Below are 14,313 nucleotides of genomic sequence, written 5' to 3'. Positions count from 1 at the left end.
CAACAAGTGACAGAGGAATAAAAACTGTCAGCCTAAAATTTTTGAATGCAGAAAAATTATCTTTCAAGAATGGAGATACAATAAATATATTTTTAGATTAAACAAAAACGGAGAGATTTTACCAGAAACTGGCATTCAGTAAGAACAGCTAAAAGAGGTATGCTGGGAAGAAGAAAAATGATAGGAAGGTCTTTCTGAGATGCAAGAAGAAAAGTGAGCAAATAAGATGGTAAACATGGATAGAAATAAAAACACTGCCTTTAGATAAAAACAATAACAATAATTATAACTTATAGGGTTTGCAAAGGGCAAGACTAAAGTACTATATGTATACCAGGAAACGGTGTTCAGAGTTAAAGTGTACAAAAATTCCTGTATTGTTATAGAAAGGGGTTGATAATTTTAGAGTTTGTTAGGTTAAAAATGTACCATAAAATTTCAAAGGGAACCACTAAAAGTACAGAAGTAGAGGGTATAAATCTCAAATCAGTAGAGGCAAAAAATGAGATTTCAGAAACAAGAATCTCTACCTCACAACGAAAAAAATAAAAAATAAAAAAATAAAAGAAGCCCCTAAATCAATCAATTTTTAAAAAGCAAGAAAGAAAAAGAAAAGAAGCATTGAAAGCTTGGAAGTTAAAAAAATAAGATAATAGAAACAAGTTTAAACATATCAATGTTCCCATTAAGTGGAATGGACTAATCTCATTAGTAACAGGACAGCAGGACGGACATGGTTAAACAGTTGAAAAAAACATAAGCCACACTTACGCTGCATACAAGAAACATACATAAAACATAAGGGCTTTGGAGAGTTCAAACAAAAGTATGGAAGAAAGATATTCTTGGCAAATATTAACAAAAGGAAAGATGGAGTGGCTATAGTAACATCAGGCCAAAAGCATAATTAGCGATGGCTGGGGTCACTTCATAATGATAATGGCTTTCATTCACCAGGAAAATATAAGAATTCTTAAGACACTGCAATATATACAAATATCAAATCATTATGTTGTACACCTGAAACTAATATAATGTTATTTGTCAATTATTTCTCAATTTAAAAAAAAGAATTCTAAAACTGCATCTAATAAAGTAGCCTCAACATATACACAACAACACAGAACCACAGAAAGAAATGGACTACCATTACGATTTGAACAACACAATTAACAAACCTAATTCAATGGGCACATATAGAATAACAGTTCCGCCTCTCACCATCTCTATGACTCTCAGCAGATCTCTGGGCCTTGGTTTTGTCATCTGCAAAATGGGGATAACCCTATCTACAGTGCTTTCATCAAATCTAAAATATCATCAGGGATCAGACACCATTTTTTTATGTATCTCTAGAGAAAAAAACCCTGCCAATTAAATGCAAGCTGCCAATTGTAGGTCACATCCCAATTTTAGAGATGTTAAAATCACTAGGGGTAGGGGATTAAGAGGTACAAACTACTATATATAAAATAAACAAGCTACAAGGATATGTTGTACAGCACAGGAAATGTAGCCAATATATAATACCTATAAATGGAGTATAATCTATAAAAATTTTAAATCACTGTGTTGTACACCCAAAACTAATATAACATTGTAAATCAACTATACCTCAATAAAAAAGTGTGAAAAAATGTGTGACTTAGACTCAATTAAATACTACACATCATATGGACTGCTGTGATGGTTTAAAGTGAGATGATGTAAGTAAAATACAAGACATTGCTTCTGCCCTCCACCCCTTCACAACTTTAATCTGCAAACAGGTGAAGGTAAACGAGGGGAGAGCATGTAAAAATTTGAAGTGGGGAATGTTTGCTTTTAGCTTCTTCACATCCTTGAATGTTTTCTTAGATACCTGCGCCTCAAAAGTAACTGATTCCTCAGAGGGAAAATTAAGTCAAAACCATCGCATTCTTGAAAGAAAGTGACTCGCCAGGTCAGTAGCACTGGGGAGAAGGGGTGTGTGAGGAAAAACACAAGAGAGGGAGGCAGGGGTCAGATTGGACCCCCAGAGCAGAAGTGATTCCAGGGGTGGAAATGGCACCTGTTCCAGAGAAAAGTGTGAGGTGAGCTTGGGAGGAGGAAGGGGAGGGGGGAGGGAGGGGGGAGAGGAAGAAGGCCTGAGGGCTGTGAGGGTGGGGTGGAGGGTTGGTCTGGGCTCCTGCCTGCTGTGGGCCTGAACCTTGGGGAGCCTGGTGTGGGACCCAGTGGACAAGGAAGCCCTTCCATCCAGCCCACCACTTAAAAAAACAGGAGAAGAGAGTTTAAAGCAAAGTGACTGGAGACAGGGCATACATCCACTTTCTGCATGGATGAAAAATTCAGACTAAAAGTAGCTTTGCCGTTTTCAGCAAAGGCAATTTTAGTGTCTTAATTATATTACTATTTTGGAGCAGCTTTTTTTAAATACTCTTCAATACTCTGTGAAAATCAGTCTTTTGTTAAAATGCTTTAAAAAAAATTAATTTAAAAACAAACAAACAACAAAATCCAAATAAGCGTAAAGTTCTCTTTGACATGGAGAGGCCTTTGCCTCCTTGTTAAATAGACCTAACCTATCCTTCTTGAGACCATCCAAATGCCCCTCCAAGGCCTTTGTGATTCTCATCTAGAAGTGCTCTCCACCTGCTATGACCTCTCGGAATGTTTGCATCTCCCTGGGGGCACACGTCACTTATGACCTCACCCAAGTGAGTGTGTTTGCCTCACCAAGGACAGTGAGATCTTTAAAAGTTCTGAATCCCTCTCCACACCTCCAACCACTCATGGTACCAGGTGTCACACAGCGAGCTGCAGGGTGAATTAATGTGGATGGCCGCCTAGGAATGAAGTGTGATTTAAGGGCTTCTTTCCAAAACTGAACCTGTTCTTAGGGGAATGTCACTGAATAAAAATAATACTTCTGTTGGTGATATATTTCTTTTAAATATATTCTTTTATTCTTCTAAATAATATGTTTGTGGGTGGTATATTTCTTTTATTGCTGTGAAATTAGTAAAATAATACTATTAAAATCTTCGGAGGTAACGGCCATCACCTCTCTGAGAAATGTCACCAAGCACCTGAACTTTACCTAATGTATTAGTTTCCTATTGCTGCTGTAACAAATCACCACAAACTTAGTGGCATAAAACAATAAAAAATTGATTATCTGACACTTCTGTATGTTACAAGTCCAACGTTGGTCTGTGCTGAAATCAAGGTGTTGGCAGAGCTGCATTCCCTTCAAGAAGCTCTAGGGATAAATCTATTTCCTTACCTTTTCCAGCTCCTAGAGGCCATTCACATTCCCTGACTTGGGGCCACTCCCTCCATGGCCACTCTCACATCAGATCACTAGGACCTCCTCTTCTGCCTCCCTTTTTCTATGTTGAAGGGCTGTGACTACATTGGGCCCACTCAGATAATCCAGGATAATGTCCCTATCCTGAGGTCCTTAACTTAATCACCTCTGTGGAGTCCCTTTCGCCGTGCAAGGTCACATATTCATGATTCTGGCGTGTAGGACATGAGCATCTTTAGAAGGCCATTATTCTGCCTACCACACCTCCTGACACCTTGCTCTGGTGTGTGTGTGTGTGTGTGTGTGTGTGTGTGTGTGTGTGTGTGTGTGTGTGTGGTGTGTGACCAGGGTAGCTACGTAGGGGCCTCAGTCCTTTGAGCTGTCAGGACAATCTGTGACTTGAGGTGGGGAGTGGAATTTTTGCCCATTGCTTCTGGCTGCCCAGGGCTGGGGAGAAGGAGGTTCAGATGTAGCACTGAGATATCTCTCAAAAACCTGTCATGCACTACTGAGTAACCCTTTGATAAAAGTTTTAAGAATGGGTTTAAAAGCCCTGGCTCCTGCTCCAGCTCCTGTCTTCTCAGTACTCAAAATCAGGCGCAGTCCATGCTTAACCATAGCAGAGGAGCTGGCACCCTGCGATCATTCTTCCATGATACCGAGGACAATGAATCTTAGGGTTAAGGGTGACCCATTTAAGGAATATATTTTTGCAGAGGAAGCTTTAGAGGAAGTCTTTTTAGCAGTTTGAATCAGAGTATTGAAGTTCCTCAATCCAGTTTTTAACAGCAGCAGCTTCTTTTACAGATGTAGAATAGGACGTTTTCCCCCCCTTCTTTATTACATCTAAATTGATAAAGTTCAGACCCTGGAGCCTATGTGGCAGTACACACAGTAGGTGTTTGAATAGCTGTTGATATCAATAATCCCCCAAATTACCCTTTATTTCTAGGCTATGAATACATAGATACATAAAAGATTGAGATTGGTAACACTGGCGATATCTATTAAGGTATAAAATGTACATATCATTCCCAGCATTTCCACTTTTTGGTATCACCCCAGAGAAACATCCGCATATGTGTGTAAGGATGTGCAGCACAGCATTGTCTGCAATGGTCACAGATTAGAGACAGCTTGAATGTCACCTGAGGAGTCGCAGAACAAACGTGGGCACATCCACACTGAGTCACTTAAAAAAATTAGGTTAGATCCATATGTTCGAACCATGAATATGTTACACTGAAAAAAGCAAGCTCTGGAACAATGTGTATCCGTTTGATTCCTCTTGAAATTATATATTTTTAAGATATATATATGTAACATAGAAATTTTCAGAAGTATAAGCACTAAACTGGAAACAATTGTTATTCTGGAAGGGCACTGGGATGAGCTTGGAGTAGGGATGGGAGGTTGGCAAAGATGGATTTTTACTTTCATCTATATTGTGTGGATTTTTTGGCAATAAAACATTTGTGTTATCAGAATGTAAAAGGTATTTTAAATTAAAAAAGAGAAACTGAAATAATCTCACTTTTTTTTTTTTTTTTTTAAAGTATTATTATTATAAGATTGTAATCTTCTGGTGGCTGTCTTGTTCTTTTTTTTTTTTTAAATTTTTTTATAGCTACTTGATTTATTTTATTTTATTATTTATTTTTGGCTGTGTTGGGTCTTCGGTTCGTGCGAGGGCTTTCTCTGGTTACGGCAAGTGGGGGCCACTCTTCATCGCGGTGCGGGGACCGCTCTTCATCGCGGTGCGCGGGCCTTTCACTATCGCGGCCCCTCCCGTTGCGGGGCACAGGCTCCAGACGCGCAGGCTCAGCAGTTGTGGCTCACGGGCCCAGCCGCTCCGCGGCATGTGGGATCTTCCCAGACCAGGGCTCGAACCCGTGTCCCCTGCATTAGCAGGCAGATTCTCAACCACTGCGCCACCAGGGAAGCCCAATCTCACTTTTTAAGTTGTCAAAACTGATGATCAAATCTATTAGAACGTCATATTGATATTTCACAAAACAGTTAAGACTGAAAGTTCAAAAGTATTTTTCCTATTTTGTTGAAAGTGTGTGTGTGTATGTATATGCACTATATATATTTATGTTTACTACATAGACCTAAATATATGTATATGGATACTACATCTATCTACTATAGCTATCTATACACACTATATACATCTATATATACTGCATATATCTATATATGCTGGTAATAAAATGCATAAATGCTGCTTTGGTTTAATCATAGATAAATATCTCATTCTTTACCATTGTTCTTACTACTTATAATGGCAAAAATATCTCCTATATGATTATGATTAATCTGGTAACTGAATACAGTTTGCCTTTAAAATAATTCAATTAATTTTAGTAAATTTAAAAAGTTTTCTGACATAGCTGCAAAATTAAGAAAAAATGAAACGCTGGTTTACAATATGTAGCATCCCTTTAAACGAAACCCTTCCAAGTGTGAAGAATGCGTTAAGGTTTTATCAAGTGAATGCTCTTTGTGTAGAAAAACTGATCTAAATCGTGATTTAAACTTTAGAACCACTACAATCTTTCCATTTGGGCAAAACTTCTTGGAAACTGACAGGGTAGAGGGGTTATTTCAGACCTCTGGGGATATCCCAGGAAACAAAAGCTCCTCTAAAGGAATTGTTCAAGATTGACACCAACAGGGATTCCTTTCCAGACTTCGTGAGACTGTAGATTGGGTGTTTAGTTCCACTGAGAAAAGGAGAAGCCACCAGGCTTTTTATTTACCCAGGGAACCCGTCTCGAAGATCTTCAATGGTCTGTGAGTGCGTCGACGTCTCCGGGGGTGATCAAATCCTCCCCTCACCCCGCAGAGAGGAGACTGTACGCAGACCCGCAATCATGCACCTGCCGGTTAACAGAAAAGCCCTCCACGTGCGAAGGCACTCGCCCAGCTGTGGCGGAGGATCAGAGCCGGCCCTCTCCCTCCCCCACCCCCGCGGAGCAAAGGGCGGTCATTTTCTGCTCCTCCCAGAGTCAGAAGTGTGCACACGCCTTCCATCACAATTAACTTAAGACTCTGAAACAACACAAGCTCACCCACAACATGCTCAAAATCAATGCCGTCAATACCCAGAAGGAGGATACCAAAAAGGCAAAACAAAACAAACCTATTCAAAGAGTAAATACTCAAAGCAACAGGGCTGGAGTCAGACACACTACAAGGTCAACAAATCCAAGACAAGTTCAAGTGCGGGCATTTTATAAACTGAAGAGCTGCCCAATATCCCAGGGGTTAGAAATGCAAATGCCTTCAGGTGCCAGCTAATGGAAAGGTCTGTAAGATAATAGAGGGTGGGCCTGTCAGGAGCTGGACTGCAGGTGCCCCAGGTAAAGCCATTCACATTCAATCTTTAAAAATTTTAATTCCTGCTATGTGATTCCTAAACAGAGTCTACCTTCAAACAGAGAAGGAAACAGTTAAATATGGGTGTAGGGTGGATAAAACTGAATGAAAGTCAAAGTCAGAAATGTTGCCAAGGAGTCCACAGGGCATGAAAGGCAGGGCAGTGATCCTAGCTGTCATTATTTGAAAGGGTAGTGACCACTTGGTTTATATCTTCAAAGGTAATAGCAAAACAAAAGTTAAAAGAAATGGCTTACTAAGCTCGAATATGAGGGATTCAGGTTAGTCACATAGATTCCTGACATAAGTAATTGAGCTGGATTATGAAAAGATTGCACACATTCCCTTGGAAAGCTCTAAATAAAGGGAGCCTCCAAAAACTATAGGTGTGACCTTATTGGAAGGCAAGGGGTGGACCGAATGACCTGCCAAGGTCCTGATTTAAATATGTCTGTATAGTCAACATCTGGTTATCCAGCCCAAAGAAGAAGACAGTGACAAATCATCCTAAGCTGAAGATAATAAAGAGTTATATTTGCCTTTGGAATGTATTTTGGTACTTAAATTAGCACGTGTCTTTCTGATGCTCTGAGAATTCACAGTGCTTCAATAACAGCCACAAAGAAGGCCTGACCTGGAGCTGGGAGGCTGCCCAATTTCGCCCTCCTGTCCTCCATGTAAATCTTCCTCTTTGCTGGCGGTGAGCAATGCCATCTTTTAGAAGAACACCTGGCAGCCCAAGCTTTCTCAGACAGGGGCTGCCTGGCTCAGCCCTTCGCTGGGAGAAGAGACAAGGGCCTTTCCCTGATCTCTGGCTGATTCAGAATAAAGACCCAGGATGGTCTGGTTCTTGCTTCTACAGGATAACTCCAAAGTGCTACAGGCCCCACAGGAAGCAGCAAGCTAGACAAGGTTTAGACATCTACTCTAAACTGCCTACGAATGATGGTCTAGCTTCTCTGCCATAGAAGACACAACAGCAAATTTCTTGAGTTCCTTGGAAGAGAAAGAGAAAAAGCCTTCACTGAAAAGGAAGATGAAATGAACGCCCAGCACTGGGAAAGCAAGAAGCTGGATGCTCAGGAGATGCAGTAACAATCCCCTGCACCTCAAAGGATGGGTGGGATGGAAATCTGAGCTTGCCACCCATCGTCCAAGATGAAAGGAGAACCTGCTCATCGTAGTAACTTGTGGGGGCCCAGAAGGAGGGAAAGATAGGAAGGAGGGAAGTTGCCTCACTGTCCTCTGTCCTCTGTCAGCTCCCAGTGCCTACCAGAGGAAGGCTGGTGTCATCTGGTAGGAGGCAGGGCCAACCAGAACATCTCAGAAGTGCATCACCGCCCCTTACCCAGAGACCCTGGCAGAGTGCCACAGGCTCCGGGAAGCAGGATTTGGCCAGGAAGTCTTCTCTTGGACTCAGAGAGTGACTGGACAGTCACAGAACTGAACACAGACAAGCTGCTTGGCTCCGACCCTGCACAGGTCACCCCTGGCAATAAGGGTCATTACAACCATTCCTGTTTCCCCCTTTTCTATCACACTCTGCTCTTTAGTTTTCCTTCTGAAGTCCCAGAACAGTGCTGTCTAATTTAAATGTGGCTATATAATTATTAAAATGAAATAAAATTAAAAATTCAGTTCCTTGGTCACAGTAGCCACATTTCAAGTGCTCAATAGCCACACGTGGCTAGTGGACACCATATTGGACAGAACCAACATAGAACTTCTACATCATCATAGAAAGTTCTATTTGTCAGCACACTAATCTAGACTTCCAGGAGATCTAGAATCTAGGAACTTCTACTCTTCATGGTGTACAAGAAAAGAATAAATGAAAGAAGAAATGCACTTACAAAGTATCTTTTCTATACATCATCAGCACTAATCCTCACCACCGCCCTGTGTGGTAGGCAGGGGTAGATTTCAACATGCCCATTTTACAGATGAGGAAAGTGGGGGCTGTGTAGTTAAGTAACTTGCACAAGGCTCACAACTATTGGATGACACAGGATTAAAACCAGGTTTTCCGGGGCTTCCCTGGTGGCGCAGTGGTTGAGAATCTGCCTGCCAATGCAGGGGACACGGGTTCGAGCCCTGGTCTGGGAAGATCCCACATGCCGCGGAGCAACTAGGCCCGTGAGCCACAGTTACTGAGCCTGCGCGTCTGGAGCCTGTGCTCTGCAACAAGAGAGGCCGCGATAGTGAGAGGCCCACGTACCGCGATGAAGAGTGGCCCCCACTTGCCGCGACTAGAGAAAGCCCTCGCACAGAAACGAAGACCCAACACAGCCATAAATAAATAAATAAAATTAAAAAAAAAAAACAAAAAACCAATTGTTTTAAAAAAAAAAAACAAAAACCAGGTTTTCCAATGCCAAAGTCAGTGGTTTCTACTGTTACATGCAACTGCTACAAATAATGTTACTTGCCATTTACTTTGTTCAGTGCTGCCATAAAAGCTCCAGCCTTCTAGAATGAGGTTGACAGGCCCCTGTAGTGTATTTATTGATTGGCTGATTTTTGAAGTGATAACTAAACTTTGTACAATGTAGTTTAGCAGCTCTATAGTTAGGGAGCCGCGGGGTTCAAATCCTGACTCATCCACTTACTATTTACTTGATAGAGGGCAAGTCACTCACCATCTCTGAACCCCAATTTCCTTTTCTTGTATATTTACCGCATAGTGTTGTCAGGAGGATTAAATAAGACAGTGCGTGGAAAGGCTTAGCACAGCGCCTGACACATATTAGTGCTCCATAAATAAGGATTATCAGTGGTGATTGGCAGGATTTACAATGCACTCACGTGCAACAGCGATTGAAGCTTCACGATAGGGAGGCATATTGCTATCTCCACTTTTGCAGATGATACATCTGAATCTCGGTGCATAAGGGGCTGACTCAAGGTCATGCAACTAGAAAGCTGTAGATCTAAGGCATGAAGTCAAGCTATTTGGACTCCAAATCTTTTCTTGATACACAATGTTGCGTCTCAGGAGAGAAGGGACCAGGGGCATCAAGGCATGGTTTAGAGGAAGTTTAACTATCCTTCTTCATCGCCAACCTCCCCCCTTCTCTGAAACAGGCAATTAATGTTTTCTTAGTCTTGTGTAAAATGCTGTGCAAAGGCAGTTTTGAGCATCCCCTTCTACCATAATCGTCACCCTTAAATACCTCTTATATAGAGATTCTAGTGTCTCACTGGTAAGGAAGTAACACCTGCATAACTCAGGAGGCTGAAATATGAACAGAGTGCCTTGAAGCAGGGCATTCAAATCTTCTCCCTGGAAAGCCTGTGGATTAAGCACTTTTCTTCCAATCTACCCTCCATCCCAACTCACTGCTACAGCAAAAAGGCAAGGACACAGCCTACCAGAACCCAGCTGAGTCCGGCGAAGACCCAAGTGCATGAGAATATGTGTTGTTGCAAGCCCCTGGGCTTTTGGAGCTATTTGTTATCTGGCCCTATTACAGCAAAAGCTGACTAATATATCTGTCAAACGCAGGGTGGGAGGCACTTACCCTGCCACAACGATCTCAAAGTCCCCGTCGTGGTCCACATCAGTCACTGCCACTCCATAGTTGAGCTGGGTGGGGTTGCTGTCATAGTCAGGGGGCAGGACTGAGTTGGTGACTGCCGTGAACATGGGTTCAGCCCGCAGGGACCCCTCAGTCAGGGGCAGAAACCACAGCAGCAGCAGGAATAGAAACATCTGGAACATCTGAAACCAAAAGTTACAAATGTTAGGTGCAGCAGTACCTTTCTTTCCTGTTCCTGGAGGGCTTGGCAACCCCTAGGCTGCCACTTTTCCACAAGACCTGTCCTGACTATGCTCTTTAAAACTGCAACTTGTCCCCATCATGTCAGGTCACCCTTATCCTGCTCTGCCTTTTCTTTTTCTACAGCACCTATCACTGTATAACATGCTGGATGACTTCCTCATTCATCATGTTTTGTTACTTAGTGTCTGTCTCCCTCAGCCAGAACATAAGCTCCACCAGGGCAAGGATCTCTGTTTTGTTCACGTATGCATACGAAGCCAAGGACAGTTGTCTGGCACGAAAGAGGCACTCAGTACATATTTAGGAAGGAAGGAAGGAAGGAAAGGAAGGAAGGGAGGGAGGGAGGGAGGAAGGAAGGAAGGAAAGGGAGGGAGGGAGGGAAGGAAGAAATGGTAGAGTATAAACACACGGGCATCTCCCATCCTCTGGGAGAAAGGCTGGGAGAAGGAAGGAAGGAAGGAAGGAAGGAAGGAAGGAAGGGAGGGAGGGAGGAAGGAAGGAAAGGGAGGGAGGGAGGGAAGGAAGAAATAGTAGAGTATAAACACACGGGCATCTCCCATCCTCTGGGAGAAAGGCTGGGAGAAGGAAGGAAGGAAGGAAGGTAGGGAAGGAGGGAGAGAGGGAAGGAGGGAGGGAGGGAGGGAGGGAGGAAGGAAGGAAGGAAGGAAGGAAGGAAGGACGGAGGGAAGAAATAGTAGAGTATAAACACATGGGCATCTCCCATCCTCTGGGAGAAAGGCTGGGAGAAGGAAGGAAGGAAGGAAGGGAGGGAGGGAGGGAGGGAGGGAAGGAGGGAGGGAGGGAGGGAGGAAGGAAGGAAGGAAGGAAGGAAGGAAGGAGGGAGGGAGGGAGGGAGGAAGGAAGGAAGGAAGGAAGGAAGGAAGGAAGGAAGGACGGAGGGAAGAAATCGTAGAGTATAAACACATGGGCATCTCCCATCCTCTGGGAGAAAGGCTGGGAGAATGAAGAAAACAACAGATCTCAGAGAGTCCAGGGGTGCGTGAGACCCCCATGAGGGTCCATGTCTAGAACAATAGTAGAGGCAGTAAAGGATTGTCCTTCTGTGGGACCTACCCCAGAGGCAGCCTGGAGGGAATCTGTGACTTGGAAGGTTCCCCTGCCAAGGTCCCTCCCTAGGGCAGCTGGCCATCGCCTCCAGACCAGGAAGCAGTCAGTTATGCAACGTGTTCCGGCAGGATCTGGCGAGCAGCACATCATTCACTTGGAGAAATTAAATCCCTGTGTGTGTGTTTTATTATAAATTAATTATGTATAATCCATTGTATAATTCATTATTATATCTCTAACATAACTCAGGGTGTTGCCAAACAGCCTGGAGCTGCGGGAGCTGGTGGCAGGCACGCAGGAGACAGATGAGAGTGGCCAAGGAGGCGGCAGAACTCCATCCTTTCCCGACGTGAGCCAGGGAGACACTGAGAATGCTACAGATGGCACCACCCCGAGCTGCCGCCGCTGCAGGCCTAGAATCAGAACTCTGAGAGTGTTCCAAAGGCTCCCCTGGGACAAGTCCCACAGGGTCTGCTCAGGCAGTCCCGCAGGCAAAGCGGTGCCTTCCTGCCTACAGAGGGCAGCACACCTCTTCCTGATGGAACTTCTCCTGCTGGCTTGTCAGTGTGGCTGGCGGCCGAGAGCAAGGCTGAGTGAGGCTGATGTCTTAATGAAGAGAAGACCTGAAGACTGCCTCCCCAGATGGAGACAGACATTCCTGCTAGCAAAGGAGCTTGCTCCAGTTCAGGACCCAGAGACCAAAATGAGGGGCCCAGGCCCTGTCTCTGGAGCCAAACATGATTCAGAAGCCTCCCTAATGCCTCGCTGGGGAGACTGGAGAGAGACACAGGGGCAGGGCTCTAACGGCAGGGCAGAAACTAACCTCAGCGAGCCTTCCCGGGAAGAAAGTTCTTGTAGCGTGTTTAGAGGGCACATGCTGGGCGTTGCACTATCAGAATGAGGTCAGTCCCAATCACAGAGACGTCTGAACACAACAGCAACATCTACTGGGCTGTCTAGTCACGAAAGGCAAACACATCACTCCGAGAGTTCTGCAACTTGGCAAGAAGTTTGGTTGGATAAAGGAAACTCATAATTGGATTAATGAGCAGCTGGGGTGGGGTGGGGGAATGAGAAGCTAAAGAGTATTTAACAACCAGCATAGCCATGCTGAAATGTAGCGTGGATCTGAAGGTCACAGGACTTTTCAAGGTATGAACTCTACTGTAGGGATGGCAGATGAGTTTCAACTTGACAGTCAAACTGACTGTCAGTGGCTTGAAAGAGTACTGTGATCAGCTTACATTTGCAATGGGCATGAAGGAAAAATTGGTATTGGGCATGCCTTCTAGAAGCTATTAAGTTCCTCCCAGGCACTACTGCACTTGCAATTTGGGTCACTGCCACCGGGGAGGCAGGTCCTATTAGGGTAATATAAGCATCTGGTAGAAATTTTCTAACGAAGGCCACGAGGGGCAAGAACTGTGATCCAGCCTCTTGATTTTTACCTTTGTTTGAAAGTAGAACTTTTAATTAAAGGAGACATCTGAAAGAAATAGCTACTCTGTGTTATCCATTTCCAGATAAATAACCTAAAGCAAGATTAAACAGAAATAATACACCTGTGGGTTGACCTCTGTTTTGCTTGGTGACCTTGAACAAGTCACAGCCTTGCTGGGTCCCAGCTTTATTCTCCAAAATGAGGGTCTGGGAGTAGATCTCTAAAGGTCCTTTCCAGCTCTAAAATTCTATGATGAATTAAAGGATTTTTTTTAGAAGCAGACCTTCGGCAGTTTTTCTTCCCAGCTTCTTCTATAAACTTCAGACCAACCTGTGTGGTTTTCCTTTCTGAGCATATTAAACATATTTTGAGCAAAACAGCTATTCAGCAGAGCTCTGTAGCAGTTCCCTTGCAGGGGCCAAGGCCAGACAGGAACCAGCCATCATTAGTGTGGAACTGAATGCACTAGGCACGAGCAGACCAGTGGACGGCCTCCCCCAGGGGGGTGGGCTGAGAGTGGAGCAGGGAGAACAGGTCCTTTATATTTCATTCTTCTGACATGCCAAAGGCTCCCAGGGCTGCTCAGCACCAGTTGAAAGTTAGAGGGTCAGCTGAGGGCCTGCTGGGAAACAGTTGTGGTGGGAAACTTAGGAAAAGGCCTGGTAAATATCCACCCTCTAGCTCAGGGCTCAGCTGAAGGAAATCACTGAAATGCCCCTCTACACTCTGGCTACTCAGTGGTCCCCAGACCAACAACATCAGCATTAGTGAGGAGTTTGTTAGAAATGCAGAATCTTGGGCCCTACCCCAGACCTAATAAATCAGAATGTGCATTTTAACACGATTTCAGGTGATCTGAATGCACGTTAAAATTTGAGAAACATTGCTCGACCTTAGCTGTACGTTGGAATCACTTGGGGAGCTTTAAAAAATACCGTTGTCTGAAAATGATTTCTTGGATATGACACCAAAAGTACAGGCAACAGAAGAAAAAATAGATTAAATGGACTGCATCAAAATTTAAAACTTTTGGGCATCACAGGACACTATCAATAGAGTGAAAAGGCAACCCATGTAATGGGAGAAAATATTTGCAAATCATATATCTGATAAGGGATTAATATCCAGAATATATAAAGAAGTCCTACAACTCAAAAACAACAACAAAACAATCCAATTCAAAATGGGTAAAGGACTTGAATAAACGTTTCTCCAAAGAAGATATACAATTGGTCAATAAGTATATGAAAAGATGCTCAACATCACTAATCATTAGGGAAATGCAAATCAAACCCACAGTGAGATAATACTTCACACTCATTAGAATGGCTATAATCAAAAAACCAGGA

General features: G+C 43.6%; 1 protein-coding gene across 1 annotated transcript in view; it reads right to left on the bottom strand.

The window, feature by feature from the left end:
- The window catches only part of CRTAC1 (cartilage acidic protein 1), a 138,443-nt gene that overhangs the window by 109,758 nt on the left and 14,372 nt on the right, over nucleotides 1-14,313 (bottom strand). Inside the window, exon 2 of the mRNA XM_007187400.2 lies at nucleotides 10,195-10,394. Coding sequence (XP_007187462.2) covers nucleotides 10,195-10,394 — 200 coding nt within the window. The remainder of the gene's footprint in view (nucleotides 1-10,194; nucleotides 10,395-14,313) is intronic.

Source organism: Balaenoptera acutorostrata, chromosome 16, assembly GCF_949987535.1.
Source record: "Balaenoptera acutorostrata chromosome 16, mBalAcu1.1, whole genome shotgun sequence".
In the NCBI taxonomy this organism is placed as follows: Eukaryota; Metazoa; Chordata; class Mammalia; order Artiodactyla; family Balaenopteridae; genus Balaenoptera; species Balaenoptera acutorostrata.
Note: the sequence above shows the minus strand (reverse complement) of the source record. Positions and strands in the feature narration are given on the sequence as shown.